The following is an 18,751-nucleotide window of genomic DNA, read 5'->3' on the forward strand; positions in this document are numbered from 1 at the left end:
ATATATATATATATATAAATGTTTTTTATTATAAAAAGTAAATATGCAGGGCTGTGTTATTTTATCTGATTCCATTTGTTGTTTTGCACAGTAGAGATCAGGGATGTCAAACTCATTTTAGTTCAGGGGCCACATAAAGCCCAATTTGATCTCAAGTGGCCCCCACCAGTAAAATCACAGCATAATAACCTATAAATCACCACAAAGCAGATATTTGCAGCTGAAAACCTGCTTGTCCATGTTGTGTAGCAGTGATGCAACGAGCCATCATTCCCCACTCAAACAGGCTGCGTGTGGTTTCTGACATTCATGTGAAATTCAATGATTGCTGACTTGTGGTTTGTGGTGTGTTTGAGCTGCAAAGATCTGCATATTTTATCAGTGTTTACCTTGTCAAAATCCTGTCCGGTCTCCCATAAACCAAACACCTTCTGTTCATCAGGGGCTGCCGTGGTCTGAGCAGGAAACTGAAGCAAGAGAGAAACACATGTTGGAAAATTACTTTCCCAACGACTAGATTAGTTGGTGGGTCTATAAAACGTCATAAAAAGGTGGAAAATGTCAATTAGTGTTTAAAATAACATTCATAACCCATAGATGTTCAGTTTGCTTCCACAGAAGAGTAATGAAACTAGAAAATATTCATATTTAAGAAACTTCAATCAGAGAATTAAGACTTTTTTTCTCAAATAAATGACTCAAACTGATTATGAAAATAGCCGATGACTAATTTAACAGATGACAAATAACCTACGCTGGCAGTTTTAATCCGTAAACCTGCTTCAGGTCTGAGCAGAAAGGTGAGCTGAGTCATTTGAGATCGTGTTTGGACAGACATAGCATGCTTGTCATGACAACTTTGATGGAAATGCCATTTTATGCAATGAATTATAGCCATGTCAAAGAGCTTTTCTGTCTCTCAGACACTTGACTTGCTTAATTTGAAGGCAAAGTCTAAACAGGAACAAGCTGAGCACTGCAGCATCCAGAAGGCCCAGTGATGACCCCCCCCCCCACCCATCCAAAGCTGGATTATCTCTCCAGACACAACCCACTGACCCAACACTGATCTATGAACCGGCAGACCTCTAAACAATAATAACTACAGAGGCACTGAGGGCGAGCCACTTGCTTCCAGATCTGCCTATGTTGGCGAACAACCGCCCGGCTTAACCCCCAGGTGAGCTGTAATGAGCTTTGCTGTGAGGCCAATAATCTGTTGCCTAACAAAGACGGCGTGGAGCCATTCCCTCCCCCTCAATCCTCTAAAGATGCAGAGAGGATAAGACTGAAGCCAGGACAGGGCCGGTCCTGGCAGGAGGACACCAGCCTCAGAGCAAACACCACAGCTAATAAGGTGCACTGATAACAAACTACAAGGGTCTATATTAAGACTACAAATACACAACAAACACACCGAGGTATCAGGTGGCTGCTTGAACTCGAGTGGAACCTGAGAACCAGGTTTGCGTTGTTTCAGTGCCTCGATTCCTTTACAAGCAACAAAACTCTCACAAGCAAAAATGACCGTTAATGTCGTTATTCTGTGCGAGAAAAATGATACTTGCAATCGAGCTGCCAGAGAGAATTTCCCTCCTTTTATTCAGCAAAAACCAGAAGAGCAGCAGCTCTTAATCCAACACAAAGAGAACAGCAGCGAGATGCAGAGAGACATGTTGGAACATCGATAGTTGAGCAAGACAAAAGGTGAGTAACTGAGCTAATTTACTCACAAAGCTGTTGCACAAATGTGAAGGAAAATTTCAAAATACAAAAGAAAATTCTAAATTAGCCTCGTTTCCATTAGTGGCTGTGGAGCAAAAAAACTAGGCTTCGAAGTGACAGCAAACATTGGCAGGTTTCAATATCCATACTACCCCTCTACAGACGATGCTGGGAAAACATAAGTATGTCCTAATACATAGTATGTCCAATGTAGTATGCCAAAAATACCAGATTATCCTACAACATTGGTTCAGATTTTGCTGCATGTAAGCCTGCAGCTTTTCTGGCCAATCTCACCCACAATCCTCTGCAGTTACGTCACCTACGCGGCTGTGTCTCGTACAAATATACACAATCTTTACTGTCCAGACGGGACAGCTGATTTTGCACTACAGATTGCGACGGTCAAAGTTTAAGGTGCAATATTCGGACAAAGTAGGGTGTCCTAATTGTACTCATCCTGCTTGAAAAACTATGTACCTTAAGAAATGGTATTTGGACCTTTCTATAGGTTTTCAATGAGGAGAGTTGTGATTATTCTTTCATTTTGGCTGGCATCGGGTATATTTCTTAAGGTCTGCAGACAAAGGCAACGAAAGGAAACAAAAAACAGCTGATGAATCATCGCCAAAACGTATTCGAAAACAGTGTTTCTGTCTCCCATAATGCGCAATAACTCCTTTTCAAACAGTCAAGAATCATCCTATGCAAACAGAAAAGTGTTTCTGTGAAACTAAGGGAAGATACTCCAAGTTTTTCTGTTTCCCTCATTTTTTTTTCTAATGTGATACTTTAAAATATTAATAAAAATGCATTATGGGAACATGGCCGGGGGGGGGAGAATCCAAATCTTCAGATTCCAGCTTCCTAAAACGGAATCGTTCTGGTTTCATTCCTCCTTTATGACAGTAAACTGAATATCTTTGAGTTGTGGACAATTCGGGTCGTCATCTTGGACATTTTTCACGATTGTCTGACATTTTAAACAGCAAACAACTAACTGATTAGTCAAGAAAATATGTGACAGATGAATTGCCAATGGAAATAATCACTAGTTACAGCTCTAAGCAGTACTATTAAAGTACTGATCTCTTGCATAATTGATTATCAACAGTTTTAGTGCTGCAACAGTTACTTCAATCAACTACTGATAAGTTTAAACAGCGTTGCTCATGTATTTCTTCTTCCTGTACTGCACTGTATGCCTGCATGTAGAGAACAGTGGATGTGTTGGTTGTAGTGCAGCTTCAGTGGTTTGCTTCTTCCTGTTGCAAACCTATCCTATTGCTTTAGTCGTCATTTCAACATCCGGCTGTAGCGAGTTTGTTCTTCTTATTCTATCACTTCAAAGATGTTTTTAACATTTCGTTTACCGCCTGCAGCTAAAAGTGGATTACTAATTGTTTCAGCTCAGCACATCCTGACTCTACTGTACCATCCCTGCCTTCAAGCTTTCTGTTACCTGCACTGTTTACTGAGCGTGCCGAGGTGGAGAAACTGTAAATTCCTGCCTCTTAGCAACAGAAACTACAGTGCACTGTTGTGCTGCTAGAAAAGCCTTCAAGCTCAATTTCCTGGTTCATATTTCACTTTTCTATCAGCTGATCCACAACGGTGCAGCAGGGTGCCGTCATTGCACACTGCTAGTGGTTTGGGAGAAGTTTGGCATTTCACTCCAACACAAACAGTCCAGACTGAGATGGGAAAAAAAGGAAAACCAGCAGCATCCTGAAGGAAACGGATTCACGTTTTACATCCACAGCAGTAATTCCTGGTAAGTTCCCTCCCTGAATACTCACAGGCACCATTATCTGTTTGCACTGGTTGAGCAGTATGGCGTCCTGCAGCATGTGGTCCGAGATGGAGTGGAAGACACTCCGTCCCGCCGGCATGGAAGCCAGGTGGAGGTTAAACAGCCTCTTTAGCTCGTTCAGCGTCAGTACAAAATGCTTCCTAAAAGTCTTCATCACAAAGTCCTGCAGCTCCTGGGACTGCGTGCTGGCGGGGCTCCCTCCGTTACCGAAAGAGTGGTCCAAGGGGGACGTGACACTGGGGTAACCATTGACAGAACCGTTGGGGATGGAGGACGACGTGTCCATTGGCTCGTCCTCCCTGTCGCTGACGGGCTCCTGCTTGATGTGGACGCTGCTTCCTGCACGTCTGGCGTCCAGCTCCTTCTGCAGCGACAACTGCTTTTCATACGCTCGTTCGTGAGCCATCTTCAGACGCTGCTCCCCGCTGACGTAGACGGGATCTACAAAAAACAACAAAGACGTCAGCTCGAGCAAGTATTTGAAAGAAATGGCTGCACCCAATAAAACTCACCGGGCTGAGGGGAATTCTTTGGCAAAAAATCTTCTTTAGAGAAATTAAACACCTTTTCCAACCTTCAAGGAAAAGAAAGGACACAATAAGCTTTTCTCAAAAACAAAAGCATGTACAGCTGTCCCTCGCTGTATCGTGGGTTTTTAAATTGCATTTGGTATTGCAGATTTTTTGCTATATCGCGTGATTTTGCAGTATCTAGGTATTTTTATGTATTTATTATTGTGGCAAGCTGCGTTGAAAACCGCCACGAGAGAAAGGATATTTGCCATTAATGCACTCTGCAACTGGCAGATGCTTTTACTTTGACACATGCTACTAAAAATGTCCCAGGAAGTGATCAAACACATGACACTTCACATTCACGGTCCTGACAACACTTTATCAAACTAACTAAGCTGACTAAACCACAAAAACACAATAAAACAAACACTAGTAACACTGTAGCACTAACATAAACCACAATAATGACATTTAAACCCCCCAAACCTCGAACTCTCATGATGCATTGCAGCACAACAGTTCAGTCACAGTGACCCGCTCTGTTATCATTACATTATATTAATTATTTTTGCGGTAAAATAAACATTTTCCAGCCTAAAAAAATGAAAACACTAAAAAAACATATAAAAAAATAATAATTAGAACATATTAAAAGAACATTTAATGTAAATTAAATGTGTACCATACAGCGCTGTGCTCTGATTGGCTCAGAGACCATGACATCAGTCTCCTGTGAACATCAAAATATCGCGACATCACACAAATTATAATGGACAAATGTGAAATACCCTCACAATGTGCAGTAAGTACCTTTGATTGTTGTGTTTATCTATTTATGCTAATATCTGTATTTAACTTTAATTTATTTAACTGTAGTGTGATTTATTTCAGGCTTCTTGTTTCTTTTTAACTGTTGCTAAATTATTATTTTTTGTTTTGTTTGTCACGTACAAGAATTCCAATGTACCTGTGCTGTGATGTACCTGTGCAAATGGCAATATATTCTATTCTATTCTCTGCATAGCAGCATTCATCATCTGCCCTTGTCCATTTCACACAGACGTCTGATCGCTGGGCATAGTGTTGCTCTGCAGTGTGTGGCGAGGGTTTATAAAGCCTTAAAGCATATCTAAATAATAAAATAAATATGGTTGCTACTTGGAGGATTTTCGTCTATCGCAGGGTGGGGGGTTTCTGGAATGTAACCCCCGCGATACACGAGGGACCACTGTAACTGCACTTAAATACCCTGCTGAGATAATTTACTCTTCAGCTGCAACAGTGTGGAACCTACTTGCTCTGGATGCCGAGCCACAGCATGTGCTGCCTGTGCGCAACATCTGGGTGCTTCTTAATGAAGTCCACATCGGTAGGCAGCAGGAACTCCCAGCCCCGGTTGACCCGAGGAGCCGCCACATGCTCCAGGAACTCCTTCACATCCTCCGGAGGAAGCTAACGGAGGCAGGAGGAAGGAGCTGTTAGCCGTGTTTACCTGAATGAACGAGTGTGGCCTCGGGGTGACAGCAGCAAGTGTTCAAAGACACTCCTGCTCAAATTACCGTCAAAGACTGCAGGAGCACCGAGCATCTCAAAACAGGTGAAATTATCAAGGGCAGATCATCACACGCCACTAGCAACCCTCTCTGCGTATGTAACACCCCAAGGGACTAATTTGAAATGCTATGAGCCTCTGAGGCGAAACAGATCCTGACTGTGAGCCTGAAATAATTAGTTCCACACTGCTCATTCCAAGCATTTCTAGAGTCTGCATTAGTCACAACAACTCTGACATGCTAACGGGACTCATAAAATGTGTTATTTCACGAGTTATTTTGGTCACACTGATGCTTACTTTGATGATGGAAGCAATCTCCTTCCTCATCACGGAGCGCTCCAGCGTGAACCTCCACATCTATAAAAAGCACAGCTGATTCACTGTGACTGCAAAACCAAGTCGAGCACATATAAAACACACTTTTACTGTTTTGAATTCTCGGTAATCCAAGAAAAGGATAAAACGCAGTGACCACAGCTCACCACAAAGTCTCTGCCCCGACAGAGGACTTCAGCTGGGACGCCGCTGTGAGGACTGCAGGTGTTTTTAGGATACAGAACATCACTGTGGAAAAAAATACATCAGCATCAATACACTGGAAACTAATCAGCAATGGAGCAATGCATGGAATCTTTATACTCGGCTACTGTTTAATAAAAAATGTCCCAACTCTAATCAAACGCTGCATGTCTTTTGACCAGAGATGCAGTTTTAGTGGGATAGAAGGATGCAGCACTGCCTAGCCATGCTCACAGGAACATTATGTTCTGTCAAAACCTCAAAAAGATCTGCTACTCAGCTTGTAACTCAGCTAAAAAGATCCAGAACACGCAGGTATTAGGGCTGAACGATCATCGAAACAGTAATATGACAAACAGCCATATTGAAATCGCTTGAGCTGTAAATTTTTGGATAAAATGTGTCACAAAACATGGTTATAAATGAAGCACTGAAATACTACAGAGACGCCCCGGCTTACAAATCATATCCTCCAGGTGTAAAAAAACTGATTTATTTGGTATCAATCACAACTAAAATCACATCATCACTTCTGTGTTTGTATCAGTGGAGAAGAAATTCAAAAATCCTGTATATCCTGTAAATTGTGAATCTGTCTAAAAACTCTAATTGCAATTTTTTTGCCTAAGGTTGAGCCCTAGTAGGGTACCATTGCTGGAACAGTTTCGACTTTTGATCAATCTAAAGACTCATTCTTTCACTCCCTTGTTTTTTATTCTTTGTCTTTTTGTTGACTTCTGTCTGTAAAATATTCTGTGCTTATCGCTTTTATTCTATTTATTTGTTTCATTTCTAAATATAAAACCCGACCTGCAGCACACTCCTGTAGTACCCTAAGGACCATCTACCTGGAGGTATCTGGTCTGTGGATGACTGAGATCAAGACAAGATTAGCTGCCGTGGATCCTACAAATTTCCTGAATATATTTTGTTCACCGTTTTAAAATTCAATAAAAATATTTATGAGGATGAAAACACATCTGCTCTCACCTCTTGACAACCCAGTTCCCCTGAACCAGCAGCGCCACCTGCTGGATGCAACGCAGAGCTGCAGTCGAGTCGGTGCCAGAAGCCAGAAGCCCCATGAGGTTAGCAAACGGCATCACTTTGACTGGAGAGAGGAGAGATAGTGGAGGAAACATGACACATTTTCACCAGACTGAAGGGCATCCAAACGGAATCATTTAGTGTACATGAAGTTCATGATTATGTTGTGAAGAGCTTGCACGAGGACACTGACACCGAAAAAGCAGCACAAGATCCAAGTGCAAACTGAAAAAAATGCAAAGCAGTTCACAGAAATTTACAATGATGCTTGAATCTATTCTATAATCCTGAAAAAACTCCATGTCTGATATTTTTACAACTGTCTTGGTGGCCCCATCTGGCATTCTAAAGTTAAAGAAAATCATATATGAGAAAAATTATCCATTTCTTATATAAATAAACACGTTGTAGCCTTTCAGTCTTACAGATAAATGATAGTTTTTTGGCTGATTGTGTTGACCTACCATTCTTCATCAGGGTCTTGACTTGCTCTCCTAGAGGCAGAGTGCGGAGCTGAGCCATTGAAAGGACATTACTGGGACCGACAGGCTTCACACTAAAGCAAAGAGAAAAAAAATCAAGTTAAGGATACATCTCAGGGACTGTTGTTTAAATCTGCAAAAATCTGTCAGAAGAGTGAGGGATACTTACACTTTCTCCTCTGCAAGAGGAGGCATCAGCATCGCCAGGTACTCCCTGAGAAAACAAGAGAACAAAGCATGTAAGGAGACAATAATCAGGAATAAAATAAAGACAAGAACCAGAAATGCTTCAATATAAGCGATTGTGGATTAGACATGGGAAAAAGTGACAACCCAAGGAATCTGTTGTTGCCTCTGACCAAAAAACATTCTCTTTGTAATCATATTTACCTCATGAGCAGTGAAATGTAATAAAATTCCATTCCTTCATACTCACTTTGGACTTTTGACCAGCTCTGAGTTCTCTGAGGCGTCCACCGACTGACAGAACAGATACTGCCTTTCATGCTCTGAACGTCCGTCCTGAATTTAAAAACAATCAAACACAAACCGCTTCATGACTACAGCATATCATTATGTTACCGCTCTTTAAATGAGATTTGGTCAGCCTTGTTCTTAGTGCTGACATCTCCCTCTACCTTGAATCCGTGGTAGTGCAGGTGAACCCACGGCTCCTCCGCCTGCTTCTTCTGCAGGAACTCGTACGACTGGATCCTCCTCTGCCGGGCCTGCTCCGACTCGGGACGAGCAAACCTCACCTGGAGGGGAACACGTGGAAGAGAAGGGTGAAAGGTTTGTAAAGGCACATGAAGCCACAGTAACCACGAGAATCACAGAGGTAGTAGGTTTCCACATACAAGGAATCTGACTAGTTTCAGTGCATAACGATAAACTCTAACATGTATATTAAATCAAATGTGAGTGTTTGTATGAAAGTCTTCACCGTTATGGCCTTGGCTTCCTCCTCAGCTTCATCCTGAGACGAATCTCCACCTGCAGACAGAAAACTGGTCACTTAACACAGTGTTTTAAGACATGGTTCTTCAAGAAACTCTTCAATGAAGTCTTGTTATTTAGAGAAACAAACAATAAAAAGCAAAAACCCAAAGTGTTCAAAGACAAAATGCAACCTCTGCCGGTTATTTTCTTGATTAACCAGTTCATTGTTGTGGTCCAGGGTGATTTTTAAATGTTAAACCCTTTGGATTCCAAGCAATTTCTGGGTGTTTTTAGCTCCTGTAACATTTTTACTCATTAATCACTGCAATATAAAGTCTTGCATCTCTGTGGAAACAACACAACCATAGATGGAATGGGCAAAAATGTCATATGTGCATTATGATACAATTATAATGCCATAAATTACAAAAACAAAAAGTCGATTTTCTTTGATTATCCATTAACCAACTTGAACAAAAACTGGAACCAACATGTACAACATTCTTCCAAATGTCCACAAGTGTCACCAAACATGTTTCCTCTACATACCATGAAGATTTTATTACTTACATTTTTAATCTCTACAAACGCTGTGTTTACACACTACTCTGCATCAACTCTTGAAAGATATTTCAATATGCTAAATGCATCACCCTGCATACTATTTGTGAGCCATAGTGCATTTTTTTTCCGCTCAGGTATGTTTTATTTTCCCCTCCATCTCTAATTTATTTCCATACTACATCTTCTTTCTGCTCTGCGTAAACACTTCCTGCAGTTCAGCTGAAAAGTCCATGAATTTTTTATCACATGACTGCTGGTCGCAGCTGAGTCACTCATGGCTTCTTAGTTACACCGAGAAGTGAAGAATTAAAAAAAAATTGAATGTGGTGCTAACTGTTTATTTCTGGCTAATTCTTTTACATGAGACATGTAGAATAAAGTCTCTTTAGTTAAATATTTGACAATTACAAGCTTCGTTACGTGGCTAATTTCCCTGACGGACTAGGTGGTCCCACATGATTAGATCATGGACTGGGAGGAAGTTAAAAAATCCAGCGATTGTTGCATTTCTTACACTGATAAACCTTGCAGCTTTGACAGCTTCTAAATGACAGCAGGTCTAACAGAGAGTTAAATAGTCTTGATTTATCTAAAGAACAATCAAAAGAAAAAAGCAGTAAACTCTCAGCTGGAAACAGAATTTGGGAAATTTTGCTTCAAAAATGACCTATCAAAATAAACTTTCTACTTATTGACGGATCAACCAATTCTTGCAGTCTCAAAAACTGCATCTTTTAGATCCTGATGTTAGTTACTGGGTGATGCTTTATGCTTTATACTGATTTTTTATTTTTTTAAAATTATTATCCCTTATTAATCCCACGAGGGGAAATTCTGATTTTCGCATATCTCCCCAATTGGGGGGAGTCAGACCGACGGGTCGGCCACGGTACAGCGCCCCCTGGAGCAGGAAGGGTTAAGGGCCTTGCTCAAGGGCCCAACAGTGGCCGCATCGGGGCTTGAACCTCTGACCTTCTGATCAGTAGTCCAGAGACTTAACCGTTGCGCCACCACTGCCCCCCAAATGGCGAATTTATTATATTATAAGAATTTATTATATGTGCTGCCTCAGCAAGCCTGCCATATTTGGCCTTATTTATGTTAGAATATTTGTGAAAGAGAGGAAAAAAAATCTTCCCACATGGTTTTCTGTCATAGTAAATTTGAAAAAGCGGCTCACCTTCATTGGCCGCCTCCCTCTCTCTGGTTTTGTTGTCGGCTTTGTCCAGGTAGGAGAAGCTGGGCCTCATCTGAAGGATCCCAGTCAGAGGCGTGACATGAAGCTCACCTGTTAACATCAAACATAAAACAATCACAGAGAATAAATCCTACTTAGCAGTGTTTGATTTTGGTTTTATGTCAACATGTGGAGGAGTTGCTCATATCAATGTATGAATGTAAACATGCAGTGAACCGATAAAGCTATAAGATAAAAACGAGACTCTGAACTTCTCAGCGACCTTTGAGTATTTACAGGAGCAGGTGAAACAAAACAAAACAAATGTGGAGCTGCAGTGAACTAAAGAGGCTGTTGAACCCAAATAATCAGGTCAGACCTTTGCGAAACACAGCAGCTGCATATCTGGAGGTGTTGGTGGTGGCCTGGATGGAGGAGAAGGTCTGTTTGTCCATCATTTTACTGGGGAACAAAAGCAAAGAGAGGAAGACTCAGACCAGCGACCCAACAGGAAAATTTGTCAGGTTCATATTTAAAGAAGTAATCTGGGTGTAACGACAGACGTACGCTGAGTAGGTGTTGGTTTCATCGTAAGTCGTGCCGTCCACGTTCAGAGCTATCTGCTCTCCTTTACTGCGACAGTAGTTTGGACTCATGGTGTCGATGGCCATTTCCAGCTCCACCTGCATAACAAACAGCAAGTACAGGAGCAAACAGTGACAGATGAATAAAGAGCCGCTTTTATTTAATCAACAAAAACGAGGGTTAAGTTGACCGGGACAACACTCCTGTAGCCGAGCTGCTGATGTAACTGAGCATTGTGGAGGTTTAGCTAGCAACGGGTACCAAGACAAAGACTTCTGTGATGGTTAAAGACTTCAGTCAGAGCTCATGTTTGGAGAACTACCCAAAGTTTACAGCGACAACATTTCCACACATGACTGGATGATGTATTTGAGTCAATTTTGTCCTCGCTTTTGTTGTATCTACTCTCAGATGTACAGTGGTTACTTGCCATATCGCGGTTCACTTTTCATAGATTTTTAAATTGTATTTTGCATCGCATATTTTCGCTAAATCACGGAATTTTGCGGCATATAGGTATTTTTATGTATTTATTATTTTAATAATTTTTCCATTAAATAAGCTTGTTCTAGTCTAAAAAAATTAAACAATGTCAAAAAAAATTAAAAATAATAATTAAAACATACTAAAAGAATATTAAATGTAAATAAAATGCATAGCGTACAGCGTTGGGTGCTGATTGGCTCAGCGACCGTAGCATCAGTCTCACCTCGCCTTGTCCGTTCTCACTCTACAGTACATTCATCTCATCGTCATCAGTACTGCACAGATAATTCATCATTTAAATTGTAGAATATTCACTGATGAGCACCTGCATAGAACTTCATATGTTGTTAAAATTACGTAGGTTTAAGAGTGTAGAAAGTATTAAAGAGCATAGGAAGTGCTTGTAAGAGTGTGGGAAAGGTAAATAACATTGTGGGGTGGGTTTATAAAGCCTTAATACATAAGTAATAAAATAAATATGGTCACTATTTTGCAGCTTTTCGCCTATCACAGAGGGGTCTGGAATGTAAACCCCATGATAGACGAGAGACCACTATACGCTGCTTTGTGTAGAAGCGTCTGATACATGAAATTGTACAATTGTAGATTAAAAATATTCACTGATGGACAATTTTTCACAACAGAGATGAAATACAAACATTTTCAAAACAGGAATCATGGCATGATGGTTCACATTCTTCATCAACTGAAGGATAATGTTCAAGAAGGACGGACGTGAAAATTAACTGTTTTAATCTCTTATTCAGTGACCATCTGTGGAATCAAACACTAACTCCTGATCAGTAACTGTTTCCTTCATCTCCCAAAATGTCTCTTTTAGCAGCAGATCTGTTGTACTGCCGTTAATAAGAAGCTCTTTTAGTGTCTGTCAGTACAGTCATCTGATGTCAGTGGTTTTTGGAAAAAGCGGGCTTATTAATTCTGCCCATTATAAAAAGAGGCAGCAGCATTGAAACATCTGAAACAAACTACAAACATGGCAGCAGCTGACCTGTCCTCAACAATGAGCTAATCTAACACTCCTAATATAACAAAGGTGGTTTTCAGTCAGATAATATTCACGCTGTTGTCAAGGATTTAGTAATAAAGACTCTGCTCCTTTTAAAGCTTCCTCTAGATGTTCATTACCAAAGCAAACAGCTGGATCCATCCTGCTCATATAAGCCCAGACTGTAAACACAAATTTAGCCAACAAGTAAGTCAGCTATATTTTGAATAAATTGCTGCTCTTCAGCAGAGAACAAGTAACTGAAGGAATACTGATGATTTGAGACTATAGAGTTTGTCTTTTGGGTCATTACAGAGCAGATGGACATGAACATTGAGACTTTTAAACTAAGGTAACGGCACAGACACACCTGTAGCCATGCTAACCACTCACAAAGATGGCAACATCTGGCCCAAAATGCTTAGCAGGTCAAAAAACAAAAACAAAAGATGTGACTTAAATGCTGTTAGCTTAAACTAAAACCGACAAAAATCAAATGACTAAAACTAAAATATGTTTTCATCAAAACATTAACACTAAATCAACACAACATGCCAAATTAAAACTGATAAAAGACTCTTTACCCTTTGCTGCTTGGGTTTGATCTTAGCCGCCAAGTGGTTGACATCATCGTAGGTCATAGTGGACGGTCGGACGGGATACTGTGACAGAAAAAACAACCATAAAGATGATTAGTGACTGATTTGTGACACAGAGAACATAAACAAACTGTTCACAAATGAAGCCATAGTTATCATCAGCAAGAGGAGCAACAAAAGAGAGTCTCACCTGGAAAAGATACAGCTTATCTGCGAGACTTTTGGAGAGATACACGTCAATCTAAAAGATCCAGAAAGGTATGACAAGTCAGCCTCTGATTAGACAAACTGCTGCAACAGATTCAAGATTTACTAAAGAGTTACTGCACAAATATAAACTTTAAATTTCACTGCCTTCTTATCGATTGTTTCTGGTGCTATTTCTGGTGCTATATCCCTAACCCTGGCTATGGATTGCTGCGTCTCATCTCTGCTGTGTATAATCCCATTGAGATTACCTGATTAGATTATAGCACCACAGCAACGCCTGGGCTCGTGCTCGTCTTGCATAAAAAGTTCGAAAAGATCTTAGAATTATAGAGTATGAGGGAAATAAAGTTCTAGTATATAATTGGGAACTGGCAGACGTCCTGAGTTGAGGAATCAAACAGTTTGGAAAGTCCTAAATAGTTGGAAATAACATTTTATTACATGGTTTATTAACAATAATAGTAATGATATAGTCAAATCTGAGTCAGTTTTCTTCTATAAAAACTAACAATTCCCCAAACAATGCTTTAGTCTGTCTCTTTATGTCCCCATCCTGTCTGGACAAGTGAAAACACCTTAAAATCTGCTCACACATGCCGCTTCATTTCCTGAAACAGGTGGTAGTTTTCAGCAAACTACAAATACTATACAAGTACTGCATTTGTTGGGGACTATTTTAAGCCATGGCTCAACACATATTCAGGGAGTATGTTCATAAAGATAAAAGCATGTGTCGCATGTGTTTTTGGAGGTTTTACAGCTCAGAGGAACAAGCTATATCACATGTGATTACTGCTGGATTAAAACGTCCTTCAGCTCCAGCCTGCAGACGTACCTCTTCTATAATGGGGTCATCATTGTCCCCGCTGGCCATACTGGTGTGATCAAAGCGAAGGGGCGAGAGGAGACGACACAGGAGAGGAGCGGCAGCAGATCTCAGGGATCCAACCTGGAAACGAGAAAGAAATACGCAAACTTACAGGAATTCACTGTCCGGCTACACACTCTTACAGCCAGACGGGTAACAAAGAGAACATGACAGGTAGCTGGGCAGGAACAAAGTGATCCAGCAGATCATGGTCACATCAGATTTCAGTTTTGTTTGTGTGTGTTGCGTTGCCAGCCTTGGTAGAGGGCTTCTCTACAACAGTTAAACCATGAAAACCCTTGAGTTAGCCAGACCATGATCATGCAGTCTATCCAGTGATGCTTTCAGTGACTCAGTCAGGTAAAACTCACATGATGTAAGACTATGTAACACACGTTAAATGGCAGCTCTACCTGTAAACACGTGTTAATAAGCAGTATGTGTGGCTAACACATCGAACATCGACTTCATATGGTTAAAACACTCAACACAGATCACCACTTTTAAAGAAATGTCAGTTTGTGGCTGCGTTAGCTTCATTAGCAAGTTAGCAGCAAACCCTGTCTCAGGCCTACACAACACAGCGGGTTAAACTGTTCATCCTACACAAAAATACACACCCGAACAAGAAAGCAGGACACAGAACAACGAGCTCGATGTGTCAGTTTCCTGTAAACAAACGTACAAGCGACGATATTAGCAAACAGGCTGCTAGCCGGTGCCAGCTAGCCTAGCACCAGCTAGCTTAGCCTACATGCTAACACACATGCTAGTCAGAATACCAGATCCAGTCCCGGACCCGGTCTAACACCTGGTCTACCACTTCGTCCTGTAGACAGCAGCCATACCGGAGCGGGTTCAGCTCTCACCTGCACACTTCACCGGACAGTTCTGGCTATCTCATCCGTGTGGGGACAGCCCAGAAGTGTAGTCCACTAACTCAGGTTGCGTGGGGTTGCTGCTGTGATTCCATGTTGACTGCGCTCCACAGACACGTGGGGAGGAGCCGTGCCCATAATGCACAGCGAGACCTACGGTGGCCGAGGGGTGCAAACGCAGCACAAAAACGGAACGCCCTGCAAGAGACAAAAACACGCAGCACAAAAACGGAACGCCCTGCAAGAGACAAAAACACGCAGCACAAAAACGGAACGCCCTGCAAGAGACAAAAACACCCACAAAAAACAAATGCTGCAAGATAGAAAACACCTACAAAAGAGAAATGCTGGAGGAGACATAACACCTACCAAAATGAAACCCACTTCACAACAGAAACGGACTGCAAACAGAAACGCGCTTCACAAGAGAAACGCACGGCAAACAGAAACGCACTACGAAACAGAAACACACAAAAGATGGGTTTCGGACGTACAGAAACACACAAAAGATAAATGCTTCGAGAGACAAAACACCTGCAGAAAAAAAATTACAAATATTTATTCGTTGTTTTTGGGTTGTGAATTACAAAAAACCTTATGGGGCCTCTCTATTTCTCTTGACATTTTTTGATAACACCTAAAAACAAAAGTAGTAGAACAACAAAGAAATGTTCCTATACTTAAGCACATTTAGCAAGTTGAGAAAAATCATTCAATATTTGTTTTAATGTTTTCAGTTTTCTGGGACCATGGTATAGGCGGATTAAACAGTTGGAGCCACTAAGGAGCTGTAGGGCCCTCTGTGGAGTAACACCACTCCATGGAGTGACACCTCTCTGCTGCACCTTGTAGTGTTCCCAGTCCACAGCTTGTCCTGGTGTTCCCGATCCGCAGCTTGTCCTGGTGTTCCCGATCCACAGCTTGTCCTGGTGTTCCCACTCCAACTTGTGGCTTAGAGTGGTCTAATACACGGCTAGAAGTTGTTTAAATCTTACTGAAATTGGAGAGACAACTTGAAAACGTATACTTTTCTCTTTCCTAAGTTTTTACATGTGGCCCTCAGATGCTGCTGTGAAAATACTTGTGTAGGTTTTGCTGATTTACACAGCTGATTTTAGTGGGCTTGGGGTTGTGAGAAGTGAATTTGTAGTGTTAACGTTACTGTAACAAACATTAATTTCTGGGACACACCAGGTATTTAATAAGGTACCTAGACGACTCACACATGGGACATGGCAGCCTAGAAGAGAAGCATTGATAATTGTGGACTGCTTCAAATACACATAAAGTGATTAAATTAAATGAATGTAAACTAAAATGAATGCAACACACACACCTGGTGTGTCCTATAATGTTAGTTACAGTACTCACAGTCTCAACCCCACTAAAATCAGCTATGTAAATCAACTATACCTACACAAGTATTTTCACAGCAACATCTGAGAGACACGTAAAAACGTAGGAAAGAGAAAAGTATAGCTTTTCGGGTAGTCTCTCCCTCCAACTTCAACTTTCTTATTCACTCGTTGTCTGTTTCTGGTGTTGAAACTCAGCTCTGCCATCTAGTGACCTGGGGCACTTCCGCTGTGGAATCCCCACCATTGTGTTATCCTATTTGTTGCGCGTTTCTGTTTTGCAGTGCATTTCTCTTGTGAAGTGGGTTTCATTTTGGTAGGTGTTATGTCTCCTGCAGCATTTCTCTTTTGTAGGTGTTTTCTATCTTGCAGCATTTATTTTTTGTGGGTGTTTTTGTCTCTTGCAGGGCGTTCCGTTTTTGTGCTGCGTGTTTTTGTCTCTTGCAGGGCGTTCCGTTTTTGTGCTGCGTTTGCACCCCTCGGCCACCGTAGGAGACCCCTGTTTTCACCATTTGATGCGTAGACCACATCAGGAGATACCCATTTTCCATTTGATTTGGGTCACTTTTGACCCTGGTTATGCATCAAAGGGTTAATAAAGATTGACTCCCCGACGGTTATACCAGTGGAGTTTAACGTTTTTACGCTTTATTCTGAAATCGGTTCAGGACATGTTTTACACTCCGAAGTGCGAAAAGTTGTTGGCAGCGGTGGGATTCGAACCCACGCCCCCGAAGAGACTGGAGCCTTAATCCAGCGCCTTAGACCGCTCGGCCACGCTACCACGCTGTATCTTTTATGAACACATGTGATCATATTCCATGCAGGTTATATATATATATATATATATATATATATATATATATATATATATATATATATATATATATATATATATATATATATATATATATATATATACATATACATACATATATACACATATGTATATATATATACGTATATATATATATATACATATATATACATACATATATACATATACATATACATATATATATATATATATATATATATATATATATATATATATATATATATATAGCATGATCTTTATATGTTGTTTACATGTATATATTGGAATAGATTTTTTGTTTGTTTGTTTTTGTATTTATCAGTCCGATGGCAAGCTTGTTGCATCGGAATTTCAGTGATAATGTACGCCAGCGAGTGTATGTTCTGGTTGACAATAAAGTGGTTATTCTATTCTATTCTATTCTATTCTATTCTATTCTATTCTATTCTATTCTATTCTATTCTGTTCTATTCTGTTCTATTCTATTCTATTCTATTCTAATTATTAAGATAACTTTTTTTTAAAGGCGGATTTTTAGTGTCTTTATAGACCATCAGGCACCTAGGTCAAAGTAATCCTAAAAGCCGTCATTAGAAAACAACTCTCAACCTCCAAATCACATGACAAAAAAGACTCGCCTGCCTCCAGGTGGTTGTAAAAACTGCCACCTGAGGTCTTAAGGTGGAATGATTTCAAAACTGCATTGTAAGCACCTGATCAGATTCATGCAGGTGCATTAGTTGCATTTGGTGGATTTAAAAAAATTATTATTATTTTTTAAAAGGTTTAAGATAAGAGTTATAGTAAAAGAAAGCAGCACAATGAGTGACATATTAAATCCTCATTTTCTGTGTAGAAACATTCAAGCAGCTGATTTTGCTTCACTTTTTACCCTCCATATACTCTAATATTGGATATATTGCTTTACACATTACTGCTTGAGTTGCCTTTGTTGTATTTTGGAATGAATCTGTGAAAGAAGGCAAAATATGGCATATTAAATAAAATTTTTGCTGCATTTGTGTAATACACAAATACATCCACTTCTACAGAGAGGATTTTTATGTTGCTGTTATTGTTAGTGTTTTTAGGTTATTGTGTTGTGAATAACAAAGTATTCTCATTAATATACAATAAAGGTGGGAGTCTTGTAATATGTGTTTCGGCTGCATTAGTACATTTTGGATTTGAGAAAATTTGGTGCTAAACTGTACTTATTGGTTGTAATCAGTTGTTGAAAACTGCTTTTCTTATTGTAATATATGATTTAATGTCATGTAAACTGTAATCTGAGGGTTCTAAGGTAATGATTTAAAACTGATATGTTACCATTAGCTAATGTAAGTCAAAAGAAAATGTATTCAGTTGATTGTAGACTCAGTTTTGCATTTTGCATGTGCATCAACCCGATTGAAATGAGGTCCGTGTTATGTGGTATACGGCTTTTAAATGAGAGAAATAAAGCAGAGGCATTGGAATGGACAGATAACCTGAGATGAGGAATCTAATCTTGATAGCAGAGCTCTGAACACAGAAATGTTAAAAATTTTAAAAATCATTACTTTATTCATTAATTTAATCATTAATTTATTGTTTTGTTTTATCCAT

General features: G+C 40.2%; 1 protein-coding gene and 1 non-coding gene across 3 annotated transcripts in view; both read right to left on the reverse strand.

Moving 5' to 3' along the window:
- Positions 1 to 15,121, reverse strand: part of polr3e (polymerase (RNA) III (DNA directed) polypeptide E) — a 22,108-nt gene extending 6,987 nt beyond the window's left edge. The window contains exons 1-19 of one of the 2 annotated variants that reach the window (XM_055004302.1): positions 14,963 to 15,121; positions 14,061 to 14,174; positions 13,206 to 13,256; positions 13,001 to 13,078; positions 10,904 to 11,019; positions 10,716 to 10,798; positions 10,340 to 10,447; positions 8,600 to 8,649; positions 8,295 to 8,414; positions 8,093 to 8,178; positions 7,826 to 7,870; positions 7,639 to 7,730; positions 7,118 to 7,238; positions 6,091 to 6,172; positions 5,906 to 5,965; positions 5,348 to 5,505; positions 4,051 to 4,112; positions 3,525 to 3,979; positions 390 to 467 (exon numbers count right to left, since the gene is read on the reverse strand). In XM_055004302.1, the coding sequence (XP_054860277.1) occupies positions 390 to 467; positions 3,525 to 3,979; positions 4,051 to 4,112; positions 5,348 to 5,505; positions 5,906 to 5,965; positions 6,091 to 6,172; positions 7,118 to 7,238; positions 7,639 to 7,730; positions 7,826 to 7,870; positions 8,093 to 8,178; positions 8,295 to 8,414; positions 8,600 to 8,649; positions 10,340 to 10,447; positions 10,716 to 10,798; positions 10,904 to 11,019; positions 13,001 to 13,078; positions 13,206 to 13,256; positions 14,061 to 14,099 (1,884 nt within the window). In that variant the 5' untranslated portion in view covers positions 14,100 to 14,174; positions 14,963 to 15,121. Of the gene's footprint in view, positions 1 to 47; positions 468 to 3,524; positions 3,980 to 4,050; positions 4,113 to 5,347; positions 5,506 to 5,905; positions 5,966 to 6,090; positions 6,173 to 7,117; positions 7,239 to 7,638; positions 7,731 to 7,825; positions 7,871 to 8,092; positions 8,179 to 8,294; positions 8,415 to 8,599; positions 8,650 to 10,339; positions 10,448 to 10,715; positions 10,799 to 10,903; positions 11,020 to 13,000; positions 13,079 to 13,205; positions 13,257 to 14,060; positions 14,175 to 14,962 lie in introns of those variants that run through there. The other variant, XM_055004301.1, reaches the window with a different exon arrangement.
- Positions 15,122 to 17,028: 1,907 nt separating this feature from the next.
- Positions 17,029 to 17,110, reverse strand: trnal-aag (transfer RNA leucine (anticodon AAG)). Its single transcript has one exon. It is a non-coding gene; the product is annotated as a tRNA-Leu (tRNA).
- Between the last annotated feature and the right edge of the window lie 1,641 nt (positions 17,111 to 18,751).

Source organism: Amphiprion ocellaris, chromosome 18, assembly GCF_022539595.1.
Source record: "Amphiprion ocellaris isolate individual 3 ecotype Okinawa chromosome 18, ASM2253959v1, whole genome shotgun sequence".
In the NCBI taxonomy this organism is placed as follows: domain Eukaryota; kingdom Metazoa; phylum Chordata; class Actinopteri; family Pomacentridae; genus Amphiprion; species Amphiprion ocellaris.